This window comes from Phyllostomus hastatus, unplaced genomic scaffold, assembly GCF_019186645.2.
Source record: "Phyllostomus hastatus isolate PE091 unplaced genomic scaffold, TTU_PhHast_1.1 phas_scaffold_1066, whole genome shotgun sequence".
In the NCBI taxonomy this organism is placed as follows: Eukaryota; Metazoa; Chordata; class Mammalia; order Chiroptera; family Phyllostomidae; genus Phyllostomus; species Phyllostomus hastatus.
The window spans coordinates 9,820,291-9,846,910 of NW_025334004.1; the positions used below are offsets into that span (position 1 = coordinate 9,820,291).

The window sequence follows — 26,620 nt, forward strand, 5'->3', positions numbered from 1 at the left end:
GGGGGTGGGAAATAATATTTTCTGTAGCACTACACAATTAATAATGGGTTTCCCGTCTGCATCACTTCTTTTACGTTTATCATTCCCATTTTACAGATGAAGAAACTGAGACTCAGAGAAGAAGAGAATGACTAGCTCAGGTCACACAGCCAGCAGGTGGCAGAGGCAGAACCCTCAGCCGGGGCTTTCCCCAGTCCCCCAAACCATCTTCCTTCGCTTCCCAAGTTCTGCCAGACTCTAAATGCCCCAGGCCCAGGGTCTAGTTATACACACACATATTTCATACAGGAAATCCTATTTCATACACACTAAGGAAAGTCGTCACGTGAGATGCTGTGTATGCCTCCTGGTTTAGTACTGGATTACACAGACCAGGGCTAAAGTTGTGCCTGTGTACACGTGACAATGAACTTAACCTCTCTGTGCCTCAGTTCCCTCATCCTTCAAATGGGAATAAACAATGATATCTTCCCTGCAAAGTTACTGTGAGCATCAGCTGAGATAATATGAGTGAGGGTTCATTAGCACGAGGCTGGCACCTGGCGCCATTCGGCTGCGCTGCATCCTCCCCACATGGAGATCCTCGACGGTGGCCTGTGTTAACGGTGCTGTGCAGTGAGGCCGAGAGATGTTCTGACTCTTATGACCCCCGTGGGGGTCACTGACTCATGTAGCGCCCAACACAAGGCCGCCCTTACCTGAAGCAGCCAGAGGAGGGCGCTGGCGTGGCCCTCCTCTGGAAGCACTCACAGGAAGACCACAGGGCCTGCCAAGGGACTCCGTCCTATCTCAGGACCCAGAGAGCCCCCTCCCACATCCAGCCTAGTCTCCTAGGCTGTGGTCCTGGGGGCTCCCACACTCTGCCCTTCTGTCCCCCCACCCCCGCCATCCTGTCTCCAGATCCCACAGGCATTGTCTTCAGCTGACTGTGGTTAGCTGGAGACAATGCCTCCCATGACATGATCCCTCAGCACTTCCCTGGGCCCTGGAAGCTCCTCAGCGTCAGAGCTACAGGCTTCAACCAGGGGACAGGCACCCAGGACAGAGGTCCAGACTCAGGAAGTCATCTAGAGTCCCACCCCTACCCATTCCATAGACACCAGTATATTGTGCAGGGAGGCTGAGCAATTTGTTCCATGCCACTTGGAAGTAATTTGCAGGGCCACGACTCAAGTTCAGGGCAATTCTGCTCACGTACCGGTCTGAACTACCAGAGCTGGGTTTGTGCACACGCACCTAGGAGCCAGGGGTGAAAACTACAGTAAAGGGGATAGAAACTGGCTTTTGATGTTCTAAAGAAGCCCGAGGCAATGGTGGGGAGCCAGCACCCCAGAACCCTGCATCCTAACAGATCTTCCTAACAGATCCCTTCCAGGATCTCAACCAATGCACTGTAGGGAAACTCAAGACAGCTCAGGAGCCTGCTTGGAATGACATGCCCAGGTGGTGTCACCCTGGGATTCCCCAGAGGCCACAATTTCATGCCAACTCACACCTACTGTGGCTTTGTGGCTCCTCCTCGGGGAAGAAGGCACAGGAAATGGCGGACTGCGGAAGGAAGGCAGGAAGGAAGAAGCATTTGTTGAGCCGAGCTCGCAGGAAGGGCTCTGCCTGCGGCCCAAGCGATGGCAGAGATGCCACCAGAGCTGCTGGGTGGGCTCCCACCCTGAGCAGGTGGCTCCGCATGCACTGCAGGGGTTCGAGGGCCGCATCCATGGAGTTATGGAGGAAGCCCACTTCTGAAACAGCTCCCTCTCAGCCAGGGGAAACCTGCATCTCCTGTCTTTTCAAAGACAGTTCTTTTCTGAATGGCCCGGAGGGTGCCATTGTTCCAGAGGTCTCAGAGAGGCCACAGGGGCTTCTGTCACACCTGAGCTGCCCCAAGACCTGAGGCTCTAAAAATACAGCCATTGGACTTGACGGTCCCTGCAGAATTGTCACAACAGAAGATCATTAATATTCAAGTTTAACTTCTTTCTTTGCAGTTTAGGAAGGCACGGACTGCGTCTACCTGGCCTATTGCTGTCCTAACGCCAGCACGTGGCACAGGGAAGCGAACCAGAAATGTTTGTTGAGTGACTGCCTGGGGAAGTGCTGGAGGCCACCAGGACAGTCCTCTGCCCCGGGTCTCTCCATGCCAGGGCGCAATCCGGGGCCCGCCAGAGCTTCTCAGCCCTGCTTTAAGGGTTGTTTACACCCCCACCAGAAAGGAGTGTGCATGATCCTATAGGGGCAGTCACTCTGTCCAACAGACTGAGGCCGAGTCAGGAAATGAGGACAGGCCATTAGCTCTGAACCCTGGGGGAGACAGTCACCACGCTACTCTCAAAACAAGAGCGAAAACGTGTACAAAATTGTGCACAAAAATCAGGTTGAACGGCTGCCCTGGCTGGGAGGCCGCCGCAGAACGAGGGCCCCAGACACCACTAGAAGACCTGCTGATGAGGGAAAAGACTTTATCTCCTTTTTTCACTGCAGCTGCCGAGTGCCCAGGACAGTGCCTGGCATCTGGAACATGGTCAGGGGATTCTTACTGATGAATTGATGAAAGGAGAACGAGTTCCAAATTCTACTTATATAAGTTCAATGCCCGGGGCAAGGTCAAATTACTTCCCAACCATCTGCCCACTAACCATGTCTGCTTGCTTTGGAAATGACGGGAATATCTGAAAACATTAAACTGGTGAATTTTCACTCCCTCTGGCATTATGGCCCAAGAAAAGGGGTGGTGGTGAATGGATATGACCCGGGGGGTCCCCATCAGGCAGAAGGGGAAGTAGGAGGAAGCCCCTGTCAGAGGGCAGGGGAGGGGCGGGGGTGGGGGTGTGGTGTGAGGGAGCCCGAGCACACCAGGGTCTGAGCCGGCTCCGCAAGGCAGAGCCGAGTGAGGCAGTGTGTCTGGGAGAAGCTACCTCAACCGGCACACACAGAAGCAGGCGGACAGTGTGGGCAGAGGGCAATGCCCAGAGATGTGGGCCCAGGGGTGCTCCCATACCCAGCATCCCCTCATGCTGAGGGAGGGTGCAGAGGTGAAGAGGGGGCCAGAGGACCAGCAGAGACCTGAGGTCAGGGTGAAAAGGCCACGGAGCAGGACTTATACCCACAGCCAAATGCCCAAGGGCACGGGTTCACCAGCAGGTGCCAGCACTGTGTGCTGGGACACCAGCGATGGCCAGACGCCCCTTGGTGGGTGCCTCTGGGACCAGGAACCCCAAGGACCAGACAGACCCACCACTCCCCAATATGGACCAGGAGGGACTCAGATGACAGTCCCCTCTCCTGGCTGCCAAGAGGTCACATAAGCTCCTTTGCCCCTCTGAATGCCCACCCAACCCCAACACACCCATCCTACTCAGCCTCTGTCCCAGCAAAGAGCAGGGAGAGGGGGAAATGGGGAAATCCTTGAAAATTTATCCCAAATGATGAATTACCCAAAATATATCATTTAAATAGGAAGATGCTGAAATGTTGTCCCTGGATGAGTCTAATCTTGACCCCTTCTTCCACCCTGTATGAGATGCTTGTTGAGTGGATGGCTGGATGTTCTTGAGCTCCAGAGCAGTAATAACAGTAATAATAGTAAATGTTCTTTGAGTGCTTATTAGAGGAAATTCAATTTAGCTAAAGAAAATAAAGAAGCTCTATTTTCTTTCCTATGTGGGTAGTAAGCAGGTAATGTTTTACATTCCTGTGGTTTTAACTGGTTAATACCACCATGTTTGTGAGATCACAGCAGTGGTCCCAAACACTAGTGTTCGAACCCAGTGCCCCCACACCCCTGCCACTCAGTAGGTCTGCAGCCGAGGTGGGGAACTGATGTTTTACACAAGCACCTCTACTGAGTCGGAACCAGAGATTTCCTGAGCCTCATTTTGAAAAATGCGGACCTAGAGGAGAAGAGGAAGTCTGTAATGAGGACCGCCACCCACCCTGGGGCCCAGGACGAGGGCATCTCATCGGGAGGCTGAGAATGGGAATAAACAACAATATCTCCCCACAAAGTTACTGTGACATGTCAGCGTTCACATCCTTTGGACGGCTTTTTGGTCACACCAGATGATACTGAATATGGGACTTTTTTCTCCAAAACAATGTTGCCTTTGGTGCTTAGTTAAACCACGGCCCCAATCTGGGCTGCTCGGTGGTAAGGACGTTCTGGACCTTTGTAAGGCCTGTTTACTCCAGACACCCCCAGTCCTTTGCCCCAACCTGAGCGCATCTCTGATCCCAGTCCGTCGGCATCACCTGTTCCTGTGTCCGCCTCCCTCACCCCACCGGGAAAACACGGTGCAAGCCCTCGAGGGAGAAGGAAGTCTTGTTCGTCCTTGTGCCCACCTTCCTCCACCCTTGTCCTCAGAGAGTAGCTCAAAGAATATTTGACAAGTGAATGGCTGAACCAATGAGTGAATAACTGAATGAATGGATGGATGGCCAATATTCGACTCCAGAATGGTAATAACAATAACAACAGCAAACGTTCTTCACGTTTGTGTTAAGTCCAGGGATTGAGTAAGGCCTCACATACATTATCTTCTGTAATTCTCACAGGAGCCAAGCAGGTAAGTATCTTTATTCCCATAAACTGAGGGCCATAGAGTTTAATAACTTGCTCCACACAGTAAATGTGGAGCTGAGGTCACCAGTAGATTGTCTCTGGTCATTGTGATCACGCAGGCGGACAAACTTATGAGAGCCCTCTGGAAGCCAGGTGCCATTCATATTGAGAAGAATTGTGGCCATAGCCACGAAATGAAAATAATCCAGGCTTTCTTCATATTTAAATGCCCATCGAGCTAGCTTGGAAGGCATTTAGAACTTTAAAAGCGGAAGAAATGCAAAAGTGGATCAAGTCGCAGCCCAGGGGCAGGTTGGACGGAAGAAAAGAATCAGAAAGGTTTTAACTTGAATCTGGGGACCATCCCCGCGCCCCGCCTTGAGCCCACCCACAAGGGGCATCAAGAGAGCACCTCAAAACAGGACTCACACGATACACTAAAATAAATTTCAAATAAATAAAAAATATAAAAAGTTAAAAGTTAAACCAACAAATTGGCTAAACAATATCTAGAATCGAGTGAGCTAAGTCCATACATTCAAAACACACGGCTATTGAATTCTTACCACGGCCAAACCTGGCTCAGGGTGGCCTCCAAAGAGAAAGCTCTGGCAGTTCCACCACCTGAGTAACTTCCTGCTTCCCCCCGCCAACCCCTGGCTGCTCCAAGTGTAACCTACAGATGGGCTGCACCAACGTCCTCTCGGAGCTTCACACGCACACAAATCACAGCGGCCACCCCAGACCTGCTGAGTCAGAAACTGCATGTGAACCAGACCCCAGGGAGACTGTGCACACACTTTCAAGAGCAGCACTGACTCAAGGCGCTAGACACTCTGCCTCCATCAGCCGTGATCCTGGGTTCACGGGCTCCCCTGTAAGCAGGGGAGTTCTTCGCAGAAATGTAGGCCTTGAATGGGTAGGCCTTAGGAGCATCTGAAATGCACCTCAGTGAAAACACCATCTGCCCCAGCCTTGGCCGACTCCACTGGAACTCCAGCCTGTGATAGCGGAGCTGTGACCCGGTGGTAGTGTTTTGCTAGGAAGCTCTGGCTAGTAAATATTTCAGGGATGGATTATGAAATACAATGGGAAAAATGCTTTTTGGACGTCATAAATAAAAATCCTTAAAGGAGGCAAACTTTAAAGCTATTACATAATAAATCTGAAAAATAAAAATTATTATTTGAAAATGCAAAAGGAGCTCATTTTAAAGAAGCATTTTCTAATAATACATACTCAGTGATATGCTGATCTTTAACAATTGGACAAAGACAATGGGGGAGGGGGAGGGTCGAACGTGGGAGGTGGGGGTGGGGAGGGCAGGGGAGAGCAACAGGGGGGAAAATGGGGACAACTATAATTGACCAACAATTTAAAAAAAGAAAGAAAGAAATGGGCCAGGAGAGGGGAGACACTTAGTTCATGGATTTCCCTGGTGGAATCACTCCCGCTGCGGCTGATTTCAAGGTCACAGGACGAGGAGCTGGGAGGCAGTTCGTCCGATGAGCCCTCACAATCAGGTAAGAGCCGCTTCCGCACACTACTGTGAGAACGACGATAAACATCGGTAGAGTACCTCACAGTCTCCAAAGGTCTGTTATGTTCCCGCGTGAGTCCGTGTCTACATGGCTGGCCCTCGAGGCTGCAGAAGATGACCATGACCCAGCCTCGCAGGGAAAGGCCCAGCACTGCGGCCCCCGTCACAGGATCCCCACAGCACCCCGCCCTCGCTTTCCCCCAGCACAGACGCACACAGCACTCTGTTCACTGGAGAGCAGGCCAAACGCCTTCTTCCCTTTAACCTCAAGGCCCAGAGAGGAGGTAGAGGCTGGTCAAGGTCACGCAGGCAACAAGAGGTTTCCCGGTGTTTAAGTCAACAGAGGCCTCCCTGATTCCCAGACTAGGGGTCTCCCCCCGCTCTTCCCCAAGGGTCACGTTCTGAGAAGTTAATAAGAAACGCTGTGTTCAAGTCAACCTCTTGCTTGAGTGCAGGATTTCTCAGAGCTTCTACAGCCCTAACAAACATCGTGACTTGCCAAGGAAGACGGAGAAAGCGCAACGTGGTTGCCCCGGGATCTCTCTTCACGGCCCTCCTGTCCTGAGGAACACCTCCGGGGGGCCGCCGCTCTCCCCGGCCATCTTCCAGGCGTTACGGACTTCTAGGCCTAGAAGGGGCCCTTCAGGTCATCAGGTCCAGCTCATCGTCTGAGGCCTGAGTGGCCTCTTCTCACACACCTCCAGGGACAGGGAGCTCACGCCCTCTGACACATCCCCCTTTATCCTGGAACGGGTCTCCCTGTTCCTCCCCAGTCTGGTGTTTTGGTTCTTCTCGCAGGACTTGGGCACCAAAGTGGGAGGGACTGACCACTGCTGAGCACCAGCCGTGGGCCAGGCTGCCCACACTCCTCCAACCCGTGCAGCAGGGACTCCGTGCAGCACGCACCCCCGTGCTCCTTTTCCAGAGACGTGGCCTCTGGCTCTAGGCTGAGTCTCACTTCCGACTCCCAGCTGCCACACACCTTTGCCTCCAAGTGACCCACGCTTCTCAGGAAGAGACAGAAGCGTGGTGCAGGGGAGTGACTAACTCAGCCTTGGGGGTGGATTCAAGACAGGCTTCACAGTGGGGTGACTCTTGAGGAAGAGGATGGTGTATATGTAGTGGTTTGGCAAGTGGGTAACAAGAGAAGAGGGCATGCTGGCCCAGGAAACAGCATGTGCAAAGGTCCTGAGGGGAGGAACAGCAAGGCACTGCCAGGGCGGGAGCAGAAGGGGCCCAGTGAGGGGGGGGCCTGGCTGAAGAGGGGGGTCGGCCATGTGGACTACTGGTGACAGTGACAGCAAGGCAGCACATGAGGCCACAGGAACCGAGAGGCTGAGCAGAAGGAAATGAAAGGCTCAGACACAGAAAACAGAATTCTGGGACCATTAAGGAACCCAAGGTGGAACTGGTCACAAGGAGTGGCTGGGACCTTCAGAGTACTTTCATAAATGAATGAGTAAATGAATGAATGCTCCTGGCTGAAGTCCTAGGGGAAGGAAGGGCGAAAACCATTCGCCCCATTCCACGGGGGAAAGCCAGGCTCAGGGCAGTGAACAACTAGTCTGAGTTTATGCCCAGCGAGAAGCGGGCAGGGCCGGAACGCAGACCCGCGGGGTCTGAACGTGGAGCTTGGCTCGCTGCCTCACACTGGACCCAGTTTCCAGACTTGGGATTCGAGGTGGGGGCTGACCTCAGGGTCAGTGGCGAGAACCTGTTACCAGATGAGCAACTGGTCTGACAAAGCCTGGACAGCCCAGCAGAGGTGCTTGTAGGGGACGGAATGCAGGAGGCATTGGCTAGGAGGGCCCTTCAAGCCCCTCTCCCCACCGGATACACTGAGGGGATCTTGGGGTCAGTGGCCCCTGGCCTGGGGCCTGCAGAACTGGAGAGTCAGGAAGCCAGGAGGAAGCCCAGCCGGTCAGAGGGGGGCCCCATTTGACTCTGCTGCCTTGTTACCAAACCCACCCTCTCCGAGGTTCTGTGTCCTGGCACCCAGAGATCGAGATCAAGAGGCTGACACGGCTCGAGGGTATCCTTCCGGCCTTCCCAATCCTTCCTGGCCACAGCCCCTGCAATGGTGCCCCAGGGCTCACTCCACAGACAACAGTGACCTGGGCTTATCCATGGAAGTCACCTCCAGCAGGGACTCACCTCACCTCGTCTCACCTCCATCTGCCGGGCCACTTCCTGATTTCCGTTTCAACACCCACAGCTTGGGCCGCGGGTGATTTCGTTCTCAGTCGGCTGCCCACTGGTGGCCCTAGTCACCGCTGTTCCGCAGAAGAGCCACTTCCGGACCACGAAAGGCCCCGGTGAAAGCAGCGCGGAGCCACGGGCATAGTCTATACTGGGGAGGAGGGAGCTTGGATGCCGTGTGTGTCACTAGACATCCCAAGTAACTTTTCCCTTCGGTGGCCTTCTCTTCACCCAGTGCGTGGGTGAACCAGCCCAGCATTCCTCACGCCTGGTCCACACGCCACCTGTGTTCGATGTGTCTCCGGAGAGTGTTGAGATGAAGATCCCCAGGCCCCAACCCAGATTTATGAAATCAGAATCTCTGCGGACAGGGCCCAGAAATATGCATGTTCAATTCACGCCCAGCCCCCCTGCTCAGGTGACTCACGGATGCTGAAGTTTAGAGACCAGGGGAGCCCATGGTCTCTGAGGTCTCTCCAAGCTCCAACCTTTGGTTTCCCAGCAATTTCTGTCAGCGGAGTGTAGCGCATCCACCCAGGGCCTGCTGTTTGTCCACCCCAATAACTCGCCACTCAGGAAGGACCTGGCTAATGTTCCATGAGAGGGTCACCTAGAGATAAGCCGAGGTTATTGGAGGAACTAAATATGGAGCATTCGAACCACTGGAATTCCTCTCAGGAAACAGGCCGAGGTGGGGCGCAGGGGCCAGAGGCAGGGCGGGTTACAGGGAGATCCTACCCAGAGACACATTTCGTTCACCTCCAGTTTCCAGCAGAGGGATTTAAAGCAGTTTTCTGTGAATCTTTGGCAAGGGAGTGTATGTACAAACAAACAGGGAGGATTTTTTTTTTTTTAGTAAAAAGTTAATCGGCTTAAAGTGTGCAACTAAATAAGCAAAGCTTACATTAAAGTGACCCACAGAGAAAGGACCCCATGGAAAGAAAGTTCTAGGAAATACAATATGGCCTCTATGTTCTTTTGTAGTTTCACGCTATAAATATTCATGGGGCAGTGTTAATGGGGTCCACGGCTCTATGCAACCACAATAGTTTTTTTGTTTATTCTCAGGACCATGAACTTTGAAACCATGAACCTAAATTTCAGAACTCTGCATTCAGGCGCATTCGCAGAGCAGGAGGGGAGAGGTTCGGGCCGGCGGGGGACAGAGGAGAGGAAGCGGGCGAGATGTGAATCATGCCTCCTGGATCTTCTGGGAGAGATTAAAGAGTTGGGGTCTGTTTAGTATGAGAGGCCTCCTGTCTCCAAGGTCTCCAGCTGCTCCAGCCTGGGAAATGGCCTTCGCAAGGGACAGATAGCTCCGTTACTCAAGCATGTGGCAGACCGGAGCGGGGAGTTGGAAATATTTTAATTGGATCAAACAGATTTGTTGCATGTTTTACCTTGAAGACTTTAAGAAACTAATTTGAATCATGGAATTCCTAAGATGGAGAGAGTTTAAAGGCCATCAAAGCAATGTCCTTATTTTTCCTATGAGGAAACTCAAATCCAAGTTCAACGACTTGCTCAAAATGTTGCACCAAGAAGCCATGTCTGCTGACTCTAAAACCAGTGTTCTTCCCCTACAGCAGGGATGGTAAATGTGAGAAAACCACGTGCCCCCTTGCTCCTGCCCCCCCAGGGCAGATGCCTCTAATGGATCATGGTCTTCCTGTCCACTGAACCTGGACACAGCCTTCAAACCCTTCTCAACACGGTGCCACAGAAGGCCAGCACAAATGGATAGGAGTGACAGATGAGCTGAGACCTATTTACCATCCGTGCCCCACACCATGCTGGCAACATCCATACCCCATTACCCATCTGTCCCAGCCAAGGCTTTCCTACTCAAAACCACCTGGTCTGAACTCAGGCCCAGGAGTGCTCACCAGAAACATCACAGGACCTGAGAAGCCCCAGGTTGATCAGCACCTAGGAGAGCGCCACACACACATGGGTATGACTTGCAACTCAGCTCTGAAAGCTGGTTCCACCCCAAGAGAAGCCCCTACAGCATGAGCAGTAGGCCATACCTGCAAGCCTATTTAAGTTTTATTGTTCCAAATAGGTTTCGACTCATGAGCCAACCCCACTCAGTTGGTGATGTTTCTGTGAGCACTTCTTGGACCCACAGGAAGGACAGCCATGATGAATTCGCCACATCTGCCACTGGCACAGAGGAGGCATGGCATCGAAGGTGGCCCACGGTGGCTACTTCCTAATGCATGTTGTGAAGATACTAAAAATGTTTTCATCCATGTAAATGAATATCTGGGGCAAGGCCTATGCTATGATTAAAGTTATTTCTTTTCATTTTTTATTCCTCACCTGAGGATATGTTTATTGATTTTAGAGAGAAAGGAAGGGCAAGAGGGAGAGAGAGAGAGATTGATATGAGAGGGAAACATTCAATTGGTTGCCTCCCTTACACACCCTGATTGGGGATCGAACCCACAACCTAGGTATGTGCCCTGACCAGGAATTGAATTCACACATTTTTATTGTACAGGATGATGCTCCAACCAATTGAGCCACCTGGCCAGGGCTAAAGTTACTCTTTTTATACTTACTCTCCACCTTCTGTTCCACTCTGTGCTCAGGAAGGCTGACTCTGTGACTGTACCCTCACCTTCCCTCTGGCTTCTGGATGCGGTCAGCCTGGAGTAGACACTGGCAGATCCGAGGGAAGAGGAGAAGGATAGGCAGGCCTTTCTTCCCTGCTTTGGTGCTGTGGCTCTGGCAGCAGTCAGACCCCTCCACCACTGCCCCTCCTGCCCAGTTCCAGCTCCTGTGACACTGCCCTGTGCCCTGTCCCTTCAGCCACGGGATAGCTTGCTAGCCTCCCATAACCCTGCCTCTGTAGGAAGGCCCTTCATTAAGACCTCCTCACCTGAAACATTTGGGGTGAAGTCTGTTTCCCGCTGGGACCCTGACTCAAATAGCTATTCTAAGAAAATCCTCCCATTATTTTTGTAGCTAAATAGAAAGGTGGGATTCTAACGGGCAAAGTGAATAGCTACTTTGGCCTAAGATGACACTTCTCACTGCTTAATTCCAGCAGAATATGACTCACTGCTGTCCCACACCTGCTGCATTCCCACGGCCTGAGCTCACATGGCCTCCGCTCAGTTGTGGAGAGAAGGGTGCAGCTTAGGTCCTGAAAGCCAGAAGTTTCCTGGGCTCTAATTTTGCATGGTATATGCCTGATTCGAGGCCCAGGCACATCTCATAAGCCCTAATATCTCCTCTGTGAAATGACCTCTCTTAGAGCCGTAAGTTACCCCCGCAATTCTGTGTGACTCACTCCGAAGATGAAGGCCCCCTGGAGGCCCCAAGCAGTTTGTAGAGTGGGAAGACACAGTAGGTGGAGAGCAAAGGAAACCTATGGTCCCCCCTAGCCAGGCCGGCCGCTATCCATGTGACCTAGGATAAGTGACTGCCCCTCCTACGGGTTTCTTCCAGCCCTAACATTCTACAAGGCCTTCCTCTAAGATCTTTGTGTATCTGGTCAACCTTCAGTTAATGATAATGGGCCTATTATCATCTTGACTAAATTTTCCTCACAAAGATTCAGCAAGTTTAGCCAATTGTGGCAGAGACTGCATATTGTCCACCAACATCTTCCATAATAACAGCACCTCTGTTACAGGCCTTCCAAAAGAAAGACTTCCCAGACTCCCATATAGCTACCTGTGGCCATGTGACTAAGTTCTGGCAATGAGATGAAAGCCAAAGTGACAAATGGTATTTCTTGGGAAACCTCTCGCATATTCTTTGGCCCCTTTTCTGTTCCATGCCTTCCACGTCTAGCTTGTATCTGTGATGGCTGAAGCTCTGGTTACCATCTCAGCCCATGAGAACAAGGGCCTCAGCCTAGAGCCCCTGGAAGGAGATTGGGTCTTCTAGAGGATCTTCAGGAGCAGAACCTCCTTACTGGCCCTCGACTGCAGACCTCCAGACTTTGACATGAGAGAGAAACGTCGAGCTTGGTTAAGCCAATGTCCTGCCTATGGCCTCTCAACTCGAAATCTGCTCTTCTTAGCTGTGCTTGGGGATGCTGGAGCTGGACCCTAGAAACTTTTCTCCATTGCCAGCTGGCACACTGGACTTTGTCAGTAGAGGGCACTAGAGGCAGGGACGCTGCAAGAGGAAGGGACTTCCCTTACTGGTTCTCAATGTTTGTTGGGGGGGGGGGCGTGTATCTCATCTTTCTTATTCCTATGGAGTATTCAGGAAATCCACTGATGCCCACCCTTTGAAGTTTTGCCAGTATTCCAAAGGGCAATTCCTGGCTTATCAGCCTTTTCCTGCGCATCTCGGCAAACTTCTCTGACCTCCACTGGGCCACAGTCACGCAGTGACTTCTGTGAAGTTAGGATTTCAGCCCAGTTGGGGGCGGGGGGAGGGGTGTTGGGGGGGTGCCCTCTGCCACATTTGTTCCTTCCCCAGTAGCTGCTCCCACATCTGCTATTTCTGTTGTCGTTAGAGTCTCCTGCCTCCTTTAGTAGTCAGCCACCTTTTGCTAGTTAATAATCCTTTATATTAAAATTTCAAATTACTGGTGTGGTTTCAATGTCCCACCTGGGCTCTAATGGACACAGCCAATTAGCTTGGGTCCATTACTAGCAATTTAACCTAAGTTTGACCGATGCAACCGTGCAATCATCTTCACAGAAAAAAGTGGATCGCAGGGCACTGAAGCAGCTTTCTGCATTTTAAAAATCTCTCCAAAATTCATTTGCAACAAAATAACAAACATGACAAGTAAAGAGTTGAAGTGCTTAATATGTAAGAGTACATATAAAAATTTTTTAAAATAAACATCCAAATAGAAAAAAAGAGCATGAACAGAAGGAAATGAGCACATCAAAATAAATACAAATGGTCAAAACATATTTTTAAAAGGTCAAAATCATTTTAGAAAGAAGTACAATAGCAATGTAATGGTGAATTAAAGAAATAGCAAACTATTTTTCTCTTATCAAACCAGCAAAGGTTTTTAAAACTAAAATACAAAATGTTCATCTTAATGGGGGTGCAAAAGAATAAAATAATTTTGAAGGGCACTTTAAAAGGAAGAATCAGAACCCTAAAAGCAGATACTTTTACCAACAATTCTGCAGTGTAGGCAAATTTTCTAAAAAAATAATTTAAAATGTACATAAAAATCTAGCAACAAGGATGACCCCAGCATCATTGTTTATAAAATAAAAAGACTGGTGAAAAATTTATATGTCTAACAATAGGGGATTGGCTAAATAAATTATGGTGCCCTTACGCAATGGGATACAAAACAAGTAAACTCGAGGTTACACGTTTATCATATAAGCATCTTTACTGTCATGGAAAAGAGGTTCATCACTCAGTGAAAGTGAAATACAAGCAGGTTTGAAATGGTACACACGGCTTCACAGAATATAAACAAGCAGAGAAAAACTGGGAAGAATACACAACAAAATGTTCACATTTTGGCAATGGAATCCAGGCAATGGAATCACTAGAAAGTTTTTCTTTCCCTCTCTATCCTTTCTAACTGTTCTCCAGTGGATGTGTCTAAGCTGTATAATTTTAAAAAACTGTTTTATGTTAAAAATAATCTCCCATAAATGGTAATGGATGAAACACAATAAAAATAAACCATTAAAAAGTCAAAAAATAATAACCCCCTTTTCTGCCCACCTCAAGGCCCCCCAGCGCTTGCTGAGCACGTCTTGATGAGCTCAGGTGTGTTCCAGAGACGAGTCTGCGACACGGCTCAGCTCTGGAGGGATCTCTCTCCCATCCTCCCTCCCCTCCTACCCCCAAGGCCACAGCCCAAGTCTGGTCCTCGTGCTCCAGGGCCTGCCCCTCCTGCCAGTCCTCCTAATTCTTGCCACCACAAATCCTAAGCATCACAGGGCTTCATTGTAACAGTCCTCTGCTCAAAAACCATCAATAGCTCCCCATTTCTTAGGGGATGTTTCAAATTCTAAGCTTGACATGCACAGCTCCAAGCCTCTTTCAGTCTTGTTGATCCTACTCTGCAGAGTAAACCAAGGCAACCCTCCAGCGCCAGGCACGTCACAAGCAGTCCTGCTGCCTCTCTCTGACTCACGCTGCTTCTTCTCCCTGGAATGCCTTCCCCTGCATCCCGTCTCCTCTGCATCCCATCTGTCCTTCAGGGACAAGCTCAGGATATACCAGCCCCCTCAGCAGGAAGCCTTCCTTGATTGTCTCAGTGGTTGCTACCTTTTCTGAATCCCTATGTGATCTCATTTGCTCAGTTCTTTATTTGGCAAATATCAGCTGAGCACCCACCATGTGCCACACAGAGTGCTGGGGGCTGGGAAACCGAGTCTGGCTTCTACCCCTTGGAGCTTGTTGTCTAATGTGGCAACAGACGTGGAGCAAGTAATCACAGCAGTGACTGCCCCCACTATGGACCGTAAAAAACGCCACGCAAGGCCCTGGCCTGTAAGGCTCAGTTGGTGGAAGCGTCATCCCACAAACCATAAGGTTATGGGTTGAATTCCCGGTTGGGGCGCATGCCTGGGTTGTGGCTGCAGTCCCGGAAGGGGGCATATATGAGAAATAACCAATGGGTGTTTCTCACATCAATGTTCCTCTCCCTCTGTCTCTCCCTCCCTTCCCCTCTCTCTAAAATCACTAAGCATGTCTGTGAGTGAGGATAAAAAAAATTTTTTTAAAATGCCATGCAGGGAGACAAAGGAGCTGAGAGATTTGAGAAGGGACCCAACTGAAATTAGGGCCTGGGCAGGCCTCCAGGGGAAATGACGTGAAAGCCTGAGTCCTGGAGGATGATCCGGAGTTGACCAGGTGGGCAGCCCGGAGGTCTTTCCAGGCAGGAGGAAGCGCCTGTGGGAGGTGGAGCATGGCAGGTAAGGGGAGGAGGCTGGATGAAGAGGAGGGACAGGGTCTGCTGACTGCTCTCATCCCACCTGCAATGGGAAGTCATTCATGGGTCCTAAGTGGGTTGAATTTTGCAAACAGGATCGGATGTAAGTCTCGAAAAGATCACTCTGCCTGCAACACAGAAGACAGACTGCAAGAGGCAAGCGCGGTCAGGCACTGCTGCAGCAGTTCACAGAAGAGCTGATGGGGGCTTGGACCGAACAGTGGCAGCAAAGACAGAAGTGGACAGACCCAATTTTGGAAGCAGAATTGGTAGGACTTGTGTTGGACCGCATGAGACAGGAAGGAAGAGGCAGGTGTCCAGGGTGGTGCTTAGGTTTCTGTTTTAAGCACTTAGGTAGACTCTGGTACCCCCTGGTACCTGCCACCACGCAGCCCAGCCCTTGGTGAGCCACCGCAGTCTGGGAGCCCAGGGGAAGAGCAGAGGAAACTAGTGCCAGTTCAGCGGGAAGAAGGACTGGCCCAGGGGCACACAACAGAGTTAAGGAGGAAGGTAGCCTGCTCCTGTGGGAAACAGGCTCACACAAGACTCACAGCAATCCAAAGCCAGGGACCCAGGTGGGAGGAAGGGGAGGAAGCTTGGTGCAAATTGTAGGATGAGGCGGGAGATAAGTGGCCCAGCTGGCGGAGCAGGCAAAGACTCGGGGGTGAACGTCAACACTCAAGTGCTCGTGCAGGCAAGCTTGAGAATATTTACTGGTAATTGACAGAAGAAGTTAGAAGGTGGCGTGATCACAGATAGGTCTGTAACCGATCAGCGGGAAAGCTCGGCTCCTGTGGCTGTGTTTGCATCCGGGCAGAACTGTGTTATGAGCAGGCTGAGAAGACACCATGAGAACCCTGCTTGTATGCATTCGGTGTCTCTGTCGCCCCCTCCCTGCTTCATGGATGAGAGCGAATGAGCAGTGGAGCAATAAATTATCGTTTGCCACAAGCTATGAATCCCAAGAGAACTCTCCGCAGCCCTGCATGGGAGAGATAAGCACACACAGGCCCCTGGGAGAGGGTCACTTACCCGGGAATATTTTAATGGGGACAATAACAGGAGTAATAATAATGGTAGCCAGAAGAAGTAAGAGTGAATGACTGCTTGCTAAACACTTCATGTTCACTGCCCCAATTCATCCTCAAACAAACCTAATTGATGAGTTTTAATATCATCCCCATATTGCAGATGAGGAAACCGAGGCAAAGAGGTTAAAACTCCATGAAAACCACAAGGTAAGTGAGGGCAGACAGGCTTCACACCACAGGCTGCCTGATGCCAAAACAGTTTCATAAGCAGGATGTTTCATTGCTTCTGTTCTATTGCCCAGGCTGCGCCCACCAGGAGACCCCGAGGAAACATCGGCCATCCAAGTCCTCTTCCTCAGGAAGGAGGCTGGGCCCACCGACCTCGGGCGACCTAACATCCATGCACTGCTCCAGGCCTTCTGAAAAGGGGTGGAGAAACAGAGGGGCGGAGGGATGGGTGCATTTAACACCTTGAATTATTCACTTACTCCTTCCAGTGCATTGAGACTAAGATACTTTGAAGGCCAGAACTGTCTCACTGCTGCTGGAGTCCGAGCCAAGGATGAAGACAAAGGTGGGGAGAAGGCTGGGTGATGGGGCGCTGGGGAAGAAGTGCACAAACGGGACCTTCAGACAGGGCAGCAGGCGGGCTCATGTGTGCAGAGTGTGCGGACGGAGCAGGAGAAGGAGTGTCGGGTGTGGGGCCCAGCCCAGCCTCTGCCCTGTGCAAGGATGCGGACCACATCCTGCAGTGTCCACAAAACCGCGGGAGCCCAGACCATCTCCCGGCTGAGTGGCCGATGAGGGGAGAGAGGGAAGGGGGCTCTGTAAACCGTCCAGGGTCACCCAGAGCCCACAGGCAAAGCTGCGGCCACTGTGAGGATGCACACCATCGTTCTTCCTCTCGGAAAAGCTGTTGAGGGCTGAGAAGGAAAGTTTTGGGGATCAGTGAAGTCACAGCTTCCATTCAGATTGCTTGGCTAGGTCTCCGTGGCAAAAGAATGGGTGCCACCAGCGAATGTGGAGTGGCCCCCAACCCTGCTCGCGCCTCAGCTGTTTGAATCGGGAGGCAATCGGGAAGAGGAGCAGCCGGGAGGGGAGGAGCCGTGGGGGCTGAATGGAGGCGCAGGCCCAACACCACTCACGGGGAAGTCCTCACTTCACTTTGTCGATAGGCTCTCGGAAGTGTGATGGAACTGCATGTAATGGAACTAAATTTACCACAGGCTAATGGATATAAACAAGAGTTAAGATCCCATAGCATCTCATCAACATTAAAACAAGATGCCGTTGAACAAAGAGATGTTAATTCGAGGACCTGCTACAGTCAGGGGCTGGCCTCCCAGATGACACGCGATTGGCTGCAGGGCACGGGAACTCCCACCCCCACCTATCCGCGAGAAAGCCAGCGAATTTCCTGGCAGACTGCGAGACCAAGGTGCCTGGACAGAGAGGGGCTATCTACCCCGGTGTCTTTGGGAAACATAGAACTCTGAAAACACCATAGGGCTTCAGCTGTTCAGGTACTTGGTTTCCTGCCACTTAGAAATCTTGTTGGATTAGTATGGGATGATAACAATAAAACGATATTATTTACTGACTTTTTACCATGTCCCAGGCACTATTCTAAGTGTTTTGTTTATAGTCATTCATTTAATCCTCATAACAACCCTCTGTGGCAGGTATTAGAAGCCCCACTTTCTAGATGAGGAAGCTCAGATCCAGAAGCCTAGGCAGGTCCCGCAGCCAGGGAGTGGCAGAGCCAGGACGTGGGCCTGCGCACCTGCCTCCCGAGTTCGCCCATGGGACCCCTAGGCTCGAGCCCGGGAGTGGAAAGCGGTGCTGTGCACACGATTCAATTTAATCCACACACTTTGCGCATGACGGGCTTTTCGGGGGCCACAAAATTATAGCAATATTTCACATTTATTGAGTGTTTAGCACAGTATCAAGTGCCTTTCATAGAACAATAAGCCTGTGAAATAGGAGTTTCTATTAACTGTATTCTATAGACCAGGAAACTGAGACTTTAAGAATGAAGGATTGCCCAAGGTGACAGTAAGTGACAGCTGAGAAGTGGAGGCACACGTGAGCTTGATTCCAAAGTGTGGGTCCAAAACAAAGGGCTGGGGAGAAGCCAGGAGCTCAGACCGCACCCATGGGCCAGGACAGTGAGTGCCATGAAAGTGGCTGAAAGCAGTGGTAAGCAGAAGGTCCAGAGCTGGCCACAGGAGATGCCGAATGATGACCTGTGTACACTCAGCCGCCATGGGGAGCTTCCTGCTGAAGAGGCCACACCCTGAGCTGGGATCTCCCAGGGGCAGGGCGGAGGTCTGGCTGGCACTTCAATTCCCCAGCACCCAGTGCACGACCCTGCGTGTCTCAGGAGCTGGCACACCCAGGACGGCTGCGGGGGGGCGGGGGGGGGGGCTCTGTTGCACAGCTACAGCCCCGTCCTTCCGCTCCTCTCTCTGTGCTGGACAGAGGACTGATTAAAGGACACCCTCTCCTCCCACTGGAGAGGGCATGAAACACTCACTGCTGCGCGACTGGGCAGGAGAAAGAAGAAAAATGGGTTCCACTGATGTCAGAAGGGGACTGACCTAGGATGAAACCATTAAGGACTTTTCTGTCTGCAGAACTTGAGCTCAGTCTACAGAAGTGGTGCCAGAAGTCAAAGGAGCACCAATGTCAGGCAGGTCCTGGCGCGAAGCTCAGGTTCTCCACATGCAAATGGAACCATCATGGCTCTTTGTCCACCCCCAGGACTGGGACAAAGGTCAGTGGAGTATTGCCTTTGTTATCACTCAGCCCCTAATCCAAACGGGGCCAAGGCGTTTGCCTTTATGGCCTCCTCTCTCTCAGATACTACCCGCCCCAGTGTGAGTCTTGGCCAGAGCTGGGACCGCCAGGTTCTGCACAGTTCCTCCCCCAGCACTGCCCGGGCCCATCCTCAGCTTCACTTACTTCCTTTTAATCTTTATGGGGCAAAACTCACACACGGTAAAATTCACCCTTCACTTACTCCTTGACCCTGTCCACCAATGATTGTCAGGTCTGAGTTCAAGAATCTCTAACTAAGTGCACTGCAGGAAATCCGTTGTTCATTTATTACAAAAATCCAAATCCCTCAGGAGCATTTCAACAAGAGTGCAAGCAGTACTCGCGAACACCTGCTCCGTGTTCGCACACTGTACACATCGATCCAGGACACATGCCTTGAGCCAGAATCCGTGCCAGGCACTTGACAAACATTGTATTGCTTCATCTTCAAAACAACCCCGAAGAGTGAATATTCCTAGTCCTTTTCAAGTGAGGAAACTGAGACTCAGAGAGGTTAAGTAACTTGCCCAAGGTCACAAAGCCTTGCACAGGTGGTACCGTTTGAATCTAGGTCTGTCAGGAGTCAAAGCCTGTGTTCTTGCCCTGGCTGGTGTGGTTCACTGGACTGAGCACAGGCCTGCGAACCGAGAGGTTGCTGGTTTGATTCCCAGTCAGGGCACATGCCTGGGTTGCTGGCCAGGTCCCCAGTTGGGGGTATATGAGAGGCAACCAATTAATGTATCTCTCACACATTGATGTTTCTCTCCTTCCCTTTCTCTCTCCCTTCCCCTGTCTCTATAAATAAATAAACAAACAAATAAATAAATAAATAAATAAAATCTTAAACAAAAAAAAAGTCTGTGCTCATAATCACCTACACCCCGCCCCAGTGCACTTTGGGGGTGAAATCCTGGAGACACAGGTAGACTACGTGGCGCTCCTGCCTAGAGAAACGGGAAAGAAACATTCCGTCTCAGCACAGTCCTGACATATCTTAACTCCATCAGATCGGCATCTGCCCTTCAGCAAGAACACCAGGACAAGGAGGGATGAGAATAAACTGGTAACAAGGCCCGTCTCCCTCACCTGGGCCTGGTCCATGGGGGCGGAGGGAAGAGGTGCCAGGAAACAGGCAGTGCCAGGGAGGCAGGCTTCTGGGGGGCACCGCGGGGGCCTCAGATCTGTGCTTAAGAATCCAGGACGCCCGCCCCTGCCATGAAGGATGGAAAGTCCTGGGGAGCACACCCAGGACTCCACGACACCCCCAGCTCCGCCCCGAGTACTCGGGAAGGCTGTAGCCCACCGGCCGGGGCTGCTTCACTTTCCAGGCTGAGAACGTGCTTAGCGGTTCCTTCAGCCATGGGCCCACCTAGGCCAAAATCGTCATTCCCTGACTCAGCAAATGTTGGCCACGCCTACAACATGCCAGGCACTGCTCTAGGCACTGGGCTTGGAGCAATGGCCAAAGCAGACAAAAACCGCTGGCCAACCTCACAGAGTTTAACATCCCAGCCTCGCCTCAGTAATAAACGAGGGCTGCTGGCAAGAGCTTCCTTGGATAAAGCTGCCCTAGAGGGCTCTGGGTGGCCCCCAAATAAGGAGGCTTTGCAGAGGCCTGGTGGGGACAAGACCCCATCCACTAAAGAAGCTACCTCGATTCCACTCCCTTCGTCGGATTTCCTCCCTTCCTGTCTCACTCTCCCTGCTCCCTCCCCCTGCTTTCTGGGATCAGCTCCCAAACTACCTACACCCAAGTCCTTGCCTCAGGCTCTGCTCTCTGAGGAATCCAGCTACAACCAGCCTCATGCCTCCCCTACAGGACAAGCAGTTTTGTTCCCATCCCCAATTTGCAGATGAGACCGAAACACGCAAAGGTCAAGTGACTTGCTCAACACCATACAGACAGTAAGAGATACGGACTCAGGCCTTCAGGCTCTGAATCCAGCTAAAGAATTATAGGTGAGGGCAGGCAGGCAGGCAGGAGAAGCAAAGGTGGCGAAGGCTGCTCTCAGAGGCCTGGCGATCGGGAGACTGGAAAACACAACAGCGGAGCTATGAACCACCAGTCAGAGATCAGACCCAGAGAGCCCCATGTGCCTTACCACCCCACTCCAGGAGGACTTCTCAGATTCTCTCCTCTTTTGCGATCACCTGATTTTTTTTCAAGATTTTATTTATTTATTTACTTTTAGAGGAAGGGAAAGAGAGGGAGAAAGAGAGGAAGAGAAACATTGATGTGAGAGAGAAACATCAATCGGTGGCATCTCATACATGCCCCCAACTGGGGACTGAACCCACAACCCCGGCACATGCCCTGACTGGGAATCACAGAACCAGTGACCTTTTGCTTTGCGGATGACCCCCAACCAACCAAGCCACACCGGTCAGGGCTGCAATCACCTGATTTTAAAACCATACCTTTGTACCATACCAAATACATTGTTTACTAATAAATTTAAATTTTACAGTTTAAAACTTGCTTTTTGCAGGTCTGCATGGAGATATTCTTTCAACAAGTTTCCAGAAAATTTATTTATAAAGTACCTAACTATGTCAGGCACTGTTTTAAGCACTTGGATCTACTAGGAATCATCCTCATTTGTAAATGAGGAAACTAAGGCACAGAGAAATGACCTGACTTGCCCAAGGTCACACAGCTTGTCAACGGCAGAGTAAAGAGTAGAATTTGTACATGACAAAACTGTAAACAGTAAAACAGTTACCAATCCAGTCAGCCTCTGAGTGACTGAGAGGGAAGCAAAAGTCCAACAATGTAAAAGGAAGGAACCAGAGGCACAACTCAGACGTCCAAAATATATGAAGTGGGTGCGGGGCAAGACAGCAGATGTGGACCAAGAGAACCAGCGCCCTGGACCTGCCCGTCTGCAATCCTCAAGTCCAGCATTTCGCTACATAGCTGCGCAACTGAGGCCCTGAGGGGAGAGGACTTATCCAAAGTAACACAGCTCCCGAGAGCCCAGGAGCAGACTCTCATCTTCACACTCTGCACCTGTAGTAGGATGGAGAACCCCAGCTGAGAAGGGGCAGGCAGGAGGTGTTTTTGATTTAAAGCCTTGAGGCAGGTCCTATGCAGAGGGCTTCTGGCTAGAGGCGTCAGGAAGTTCAGATTTGACTGGCATAAGATGAGAGGATGGCCCTAAAGATTTCATTTAAATGTGTCACCAGGAAACGCAGTGTTCCCCTGAGCTAATGAGAGGCATTTCCTTTCCCTGAGACCTCAGTGCACTGGTGAACTGCGGTTGTCTTTCTAGAAGGCTGTTCCCTAGATCCGGGAATTTCCAGAACCATGGGCCTATTGGAGAAGTGATCTTTTCCCCAGTCTCCCTGGCTATCGCCCTCTTCTGGCCACTCTCAGCATCAGCATGGACCAGGGAGAGGCCAAAGGGTTGGATCAAGGATGGCAGTGGAGAATGCATGAAGCTGATGGTACCACACTCCCAAGATCCTCTACTTTTCAGTCCTGCCCACTGATCCGATCTTATTTGTGAAGAGTCACAAAGCACGCATGCCGTGGTTATCCAGCGTTTTCCCCAAAATTACTGGAGAAAAATGAGCCCCCAACAGGCAACCTACCTCAAGGTTATTCCTCAAGGCTGAGACCAGGAGCTAGGAGCTCTCACAGAAGGACCTACGCCTCTTTCACCTGGATTTGCAGCATCCAGCATAACAGAGGTGCTTAATACATTCCTCAACAAATCGATCACTTCCCTAGTCCAGACCCCAGCTGCCCAGACCGCCTCCGACAGCTCCCAACTCATGTTCAGTAGAGTCAAGGATCTGACTCTACTGTACCTGTTCCTACGGGTGATGGTTGAGGCACCCTTTTTGGCCCCCACCCCACTGTTGCAGGCTCAGTGTCCGTCTTCTCAAGCCAAGACCACCATTCCTACAGTACTCCGAAGACCCGTCTCCCTGGTCACGAGCTAGGTAGGTCCTGTGATGGCTGAGATACCTCAGCCGGGCACGCTACTGGTTGATACCCTCTCATACTACCCAGGAACCAGCTCTTCTGCCCACCTTCCCCACTCAAAAGCCCTGCAAGGTGCAGCAATAGATGGGTATTCTGGAGGAATCTTCCCACACCATAAGACTAACCCCCTCAAAGCCTGGTTTGATCTTCAGCCTCCATAAGATTCTCAGGTCTCACCACCCACTAGGTCCTCCAGCCTCCTATTACCGTTATCTTTCCCAGATTTCAACCAATTCTGAGCTGCCCCCTGCCCAGCCCAGTCCACAACCGCTGCAGGAGCAATGCAAATAATTACAGGGCCTTCAATATTACTCCATTTGCGGATAACTTCCCCATAAATCATCTGAGTCCTCCTATAATTACTATCCCCATTTTAGAGATAAGGGAACTGAGTCTACTACTAAAAGTCTCCAGGGAGTGAGGAATTGGGCCACTGACCCATGGCACCCCCACAGATCTGACCCAGCTCCTGAGGAAAGCATCCTGCCCGTCTAGGGTTGGAGACAGCCTCTTCCCTCTGCGCATTTCTGCGGGCCGCCAAGCGAAAAGGCCAGAGCACGCCTCGAGGTAAACATCACGACTGAGGGCCCCTGGCTGTCCTCCAGGAACCGCTGGGCGGGCCTCTGAGACCATCCTCTAACCGGAGGGTGAATATCCCTCTGTCCAGCTGGGAACTGCCTCAGACCCATGGGTTCTCTTTGGAACTTGTGCTTGAGCCCTTCTGAGGCTAACGTCTCAACTAATTACTCTGGTTTGGAAGCCGCTTCCCGCAAGACACAGGAGCTGGTTGGTGGCTCGCGGAAGCGGGAGCTGCAGCGCCCGGGCTGCGATTTGCGCCAGTAAGATGTGCGCGCCCCGGGGTGCCGCTTCCTGGAGGGATTACGGCACCTGCCGGCTTCCATCTCAGTTTGCCGGGGACGACCCCCAGGTCGGGACCACGCTGAGGGGCCACAGGGTGGTGTGCGGCCACTCAAGTCCTGCACATTTCCCCCGGGCTACCCAGTTCCTTTAGTCTGCTGTGAAGCTTTTTGATTTCTAAAAATTTTCTTCCCAAGAGTAACCACAAGATGTTGGGAAACTTTGCACGAAACTTACAAATGCCGTGAAATCGGTGCCAGCGACTGCATCTGAGCCCGGGAATGCCGCGCCCAGCCACGCTGCTGGGCTCCAGCCCAGCACCTCCCGTGGAGGCCGTGCTGACCACCTAGCTGTCAGGTGGCCGGGGTACCCTTCCCAGCCTTGAAATCCTTCTCATCCTCGGGCACCTGCCCTGATTCGCTTCAGGAACACTGCCGCGGGCGCCACCGGAGCGCACCGCAAACCGGAGACCCAGACGTCCCAGCTCGAGTAGCATTTCAACCGTTCCTCTGGGGCATTGTTTTCCCGGGGAACCCGGGGGACCTCGAAGGGAGGGAGGGGAGACCCGCCCCACAGACAGCAGCGCCGGCTTGCCCACCACCTCATTTGCATTTCAAAGGCAAACTTCTGCAGGACTTGTGGCGGCGGCACCTACCAGCTTTGCACGGGTCGTGGTAATACTCCAGCTGCTGCTCCGCGCTCTCCTCGCCTTCCAGCGCCGAGTAGTCCGAGGCGGCGTCTGAGCGCTCCCCGAGGCCCTCGGCGTGGTGGGGCAGCGGCAACAGCAGCAGCAGCAGCAGCAGCAGCAGTAGTAGCAGTGGCCCTAGGGCCCCAAGTGCAGTCGCCCGGGGCATGGTTGCGAGGGACGAGCAGAGACCGAGAGAGTTCTGTGCGAGGAAAACTGGACTCGGGAGAGCGATCGTATACAGGGTCGGGCCCACGGCTGCCCGGACGTGCTGGTTACGTGCAGGTGGCCAGCACGGTTCCCTGCGAGCAGAGCAGAGCGTAGTGCCCTCGTCCTCGTCGGGGTTCCAAGGAAGCCGCGGCTAGGAGCTACTTGCCCAGCAGCTGAGGCTGCAACTGTGGCAGCGGTGGCGATGGTTGGAGCAGTGGCCGCTCCGCCCCTCTCCACCCGGGCTGGACCACACAGCCCTCGCCAAGGGCCCTGGGCAGCCAATCACTCGGACGCCCGAAGCAAAGCCCCTCCTCTTCCCGGCACCTCTGCAACTTCGGAGGAAGGGGAGCGAGGTTAAGATGCTGAAGGCAAGGACCCTGGGTCCGCGGAGCTCCCACTGCAGAACGCTGCTCCTTAAGATTGAGAGGCAGGACTTCCCGCCTTTTTATTCTCATAACTCACTTTATAACTCCCCAGTGCACATGTGGGCGAAGGCGGGTGGCAGTGGTTAGAGCTAGAGCGCGGGACCAGGAGCCCTGTGGGCAACCCGCTTCCCTACCAACTCGCTGTGTGCTTTCAGGCAATCGTTCCTCTGCAGGGATGAAGTCAATCTTCTCTCCGGTGGCTTTTAGCGCAGAAAAAAATAAATAAAATAAATAAAAACCGAGTATTTCGATTCTCAAGCCATGAAGGCTGCTTCTTGCAGCACCCACCTAACCTAGTAGCTTGGGGACGAATGATTTAAAATGACGGATTTCTCCTCTAAGTGACTCTATCCTTTAATAAAAGTCTAAGGTGCTTCAACAGGCAAAAAGATTGACAAATGAACAGCTGTATGGTGCTATTTGTGTTAAATCACAGACATGTTTTATTAAATAAGCCATTCACCATTAACTTGATGGAATAAAAATGACTATTTCTTAAGTCTTTTTTTTTTGCCAATTAGAAACATATGCCCAAATAATTTAGAATAATCGAGCGAGATATTTGAAACCCACTCCTACATTGTCCCTTAACGTAAAAATTGCCAGAACTGAGCCATTTTGATTCATAGACATAAAAAGTATTATCATGAGGCTTTTCAAAGACCTTTTGTGCAAGCAAAATTGCCCTAATCAAGAAGTGAAACACACCAGTATGTACAGAATTTCAGCATCACCCCCAGAACAATCTTTTCTCACTTAAACTGCAAGTAGAAAAAAATGGACTGAACTTCCCTTTTGGGTTTCCACCTAGGTTCACAGCCTCTGATGGCAAAACAGTTGACAGGAAGCCCACCCAGAGCTGGGCTTGACACAGGACTCCCAAACTCCTGCATTATGATCAGCTGTCTTCTCCGCTAATAACTAGGACAAGTGCTTCAAGCCAGTCAAGGTTTAAGCTAACCACTGGATATTTCGTACTGGCCCTTAGAAGAAAATGCAAGTGACCCTGCTTCATGCCATCAGTTTTCATCAGATAAGTGCATACTGGATGGAGTTAGATTGGGTAAGACCTGATTAGGAACCGACGGGCAGAAGGAATCTGGGGGGAATGGATGCTACCAAATGGCAGAGAAGGCCAACTGGCCACTAAACAGGCAATAGGTGTGGGAGGGGGGTTGAGTGGCATTTCTGCCTAAATGCTGGAAGGAGTCAAACCCAACGCCACAGTTCTCTGCCTTCAACCCAGTGAAGGTCACCACCTGTCAGCAGACAGGTCCACAAAGTCAATCTCGAAAAGGCCTAACAAACTTCTGTGACACTTCCAGGTCTCCAGATGGCACTAGGAAAACAGCCAACTGGCTTCATTAGCAGAGAATTCCTCTGGAAAATAGACATTACAGGAAACCTCTTG

General features: G+C 51.5%; 1 protein-coding gene across 1 annotated transcript in view; it reads right to left on the reverse strand.

Moving 5' to 3' along the window:
• Positions 1-24,743, reverse strand: part of TLL2 (tolloid like 2) — a 119,816-nt gene extending 95,073 nt beyond the window's left edge. The window contains exon 1 of the mRNA XM_045854400.1: positions 24,545-24,743. Within this exon, the coding sequence (XP_045710356.1) occupies positions 24,545-24,743 (199 nt within the window). The remainder of the gene's footprint in view (positions 1-24,544) is intronic.
• Between the last annotated feature and the right edge of the window lie 1,877 nt (positions 24,744-26,620).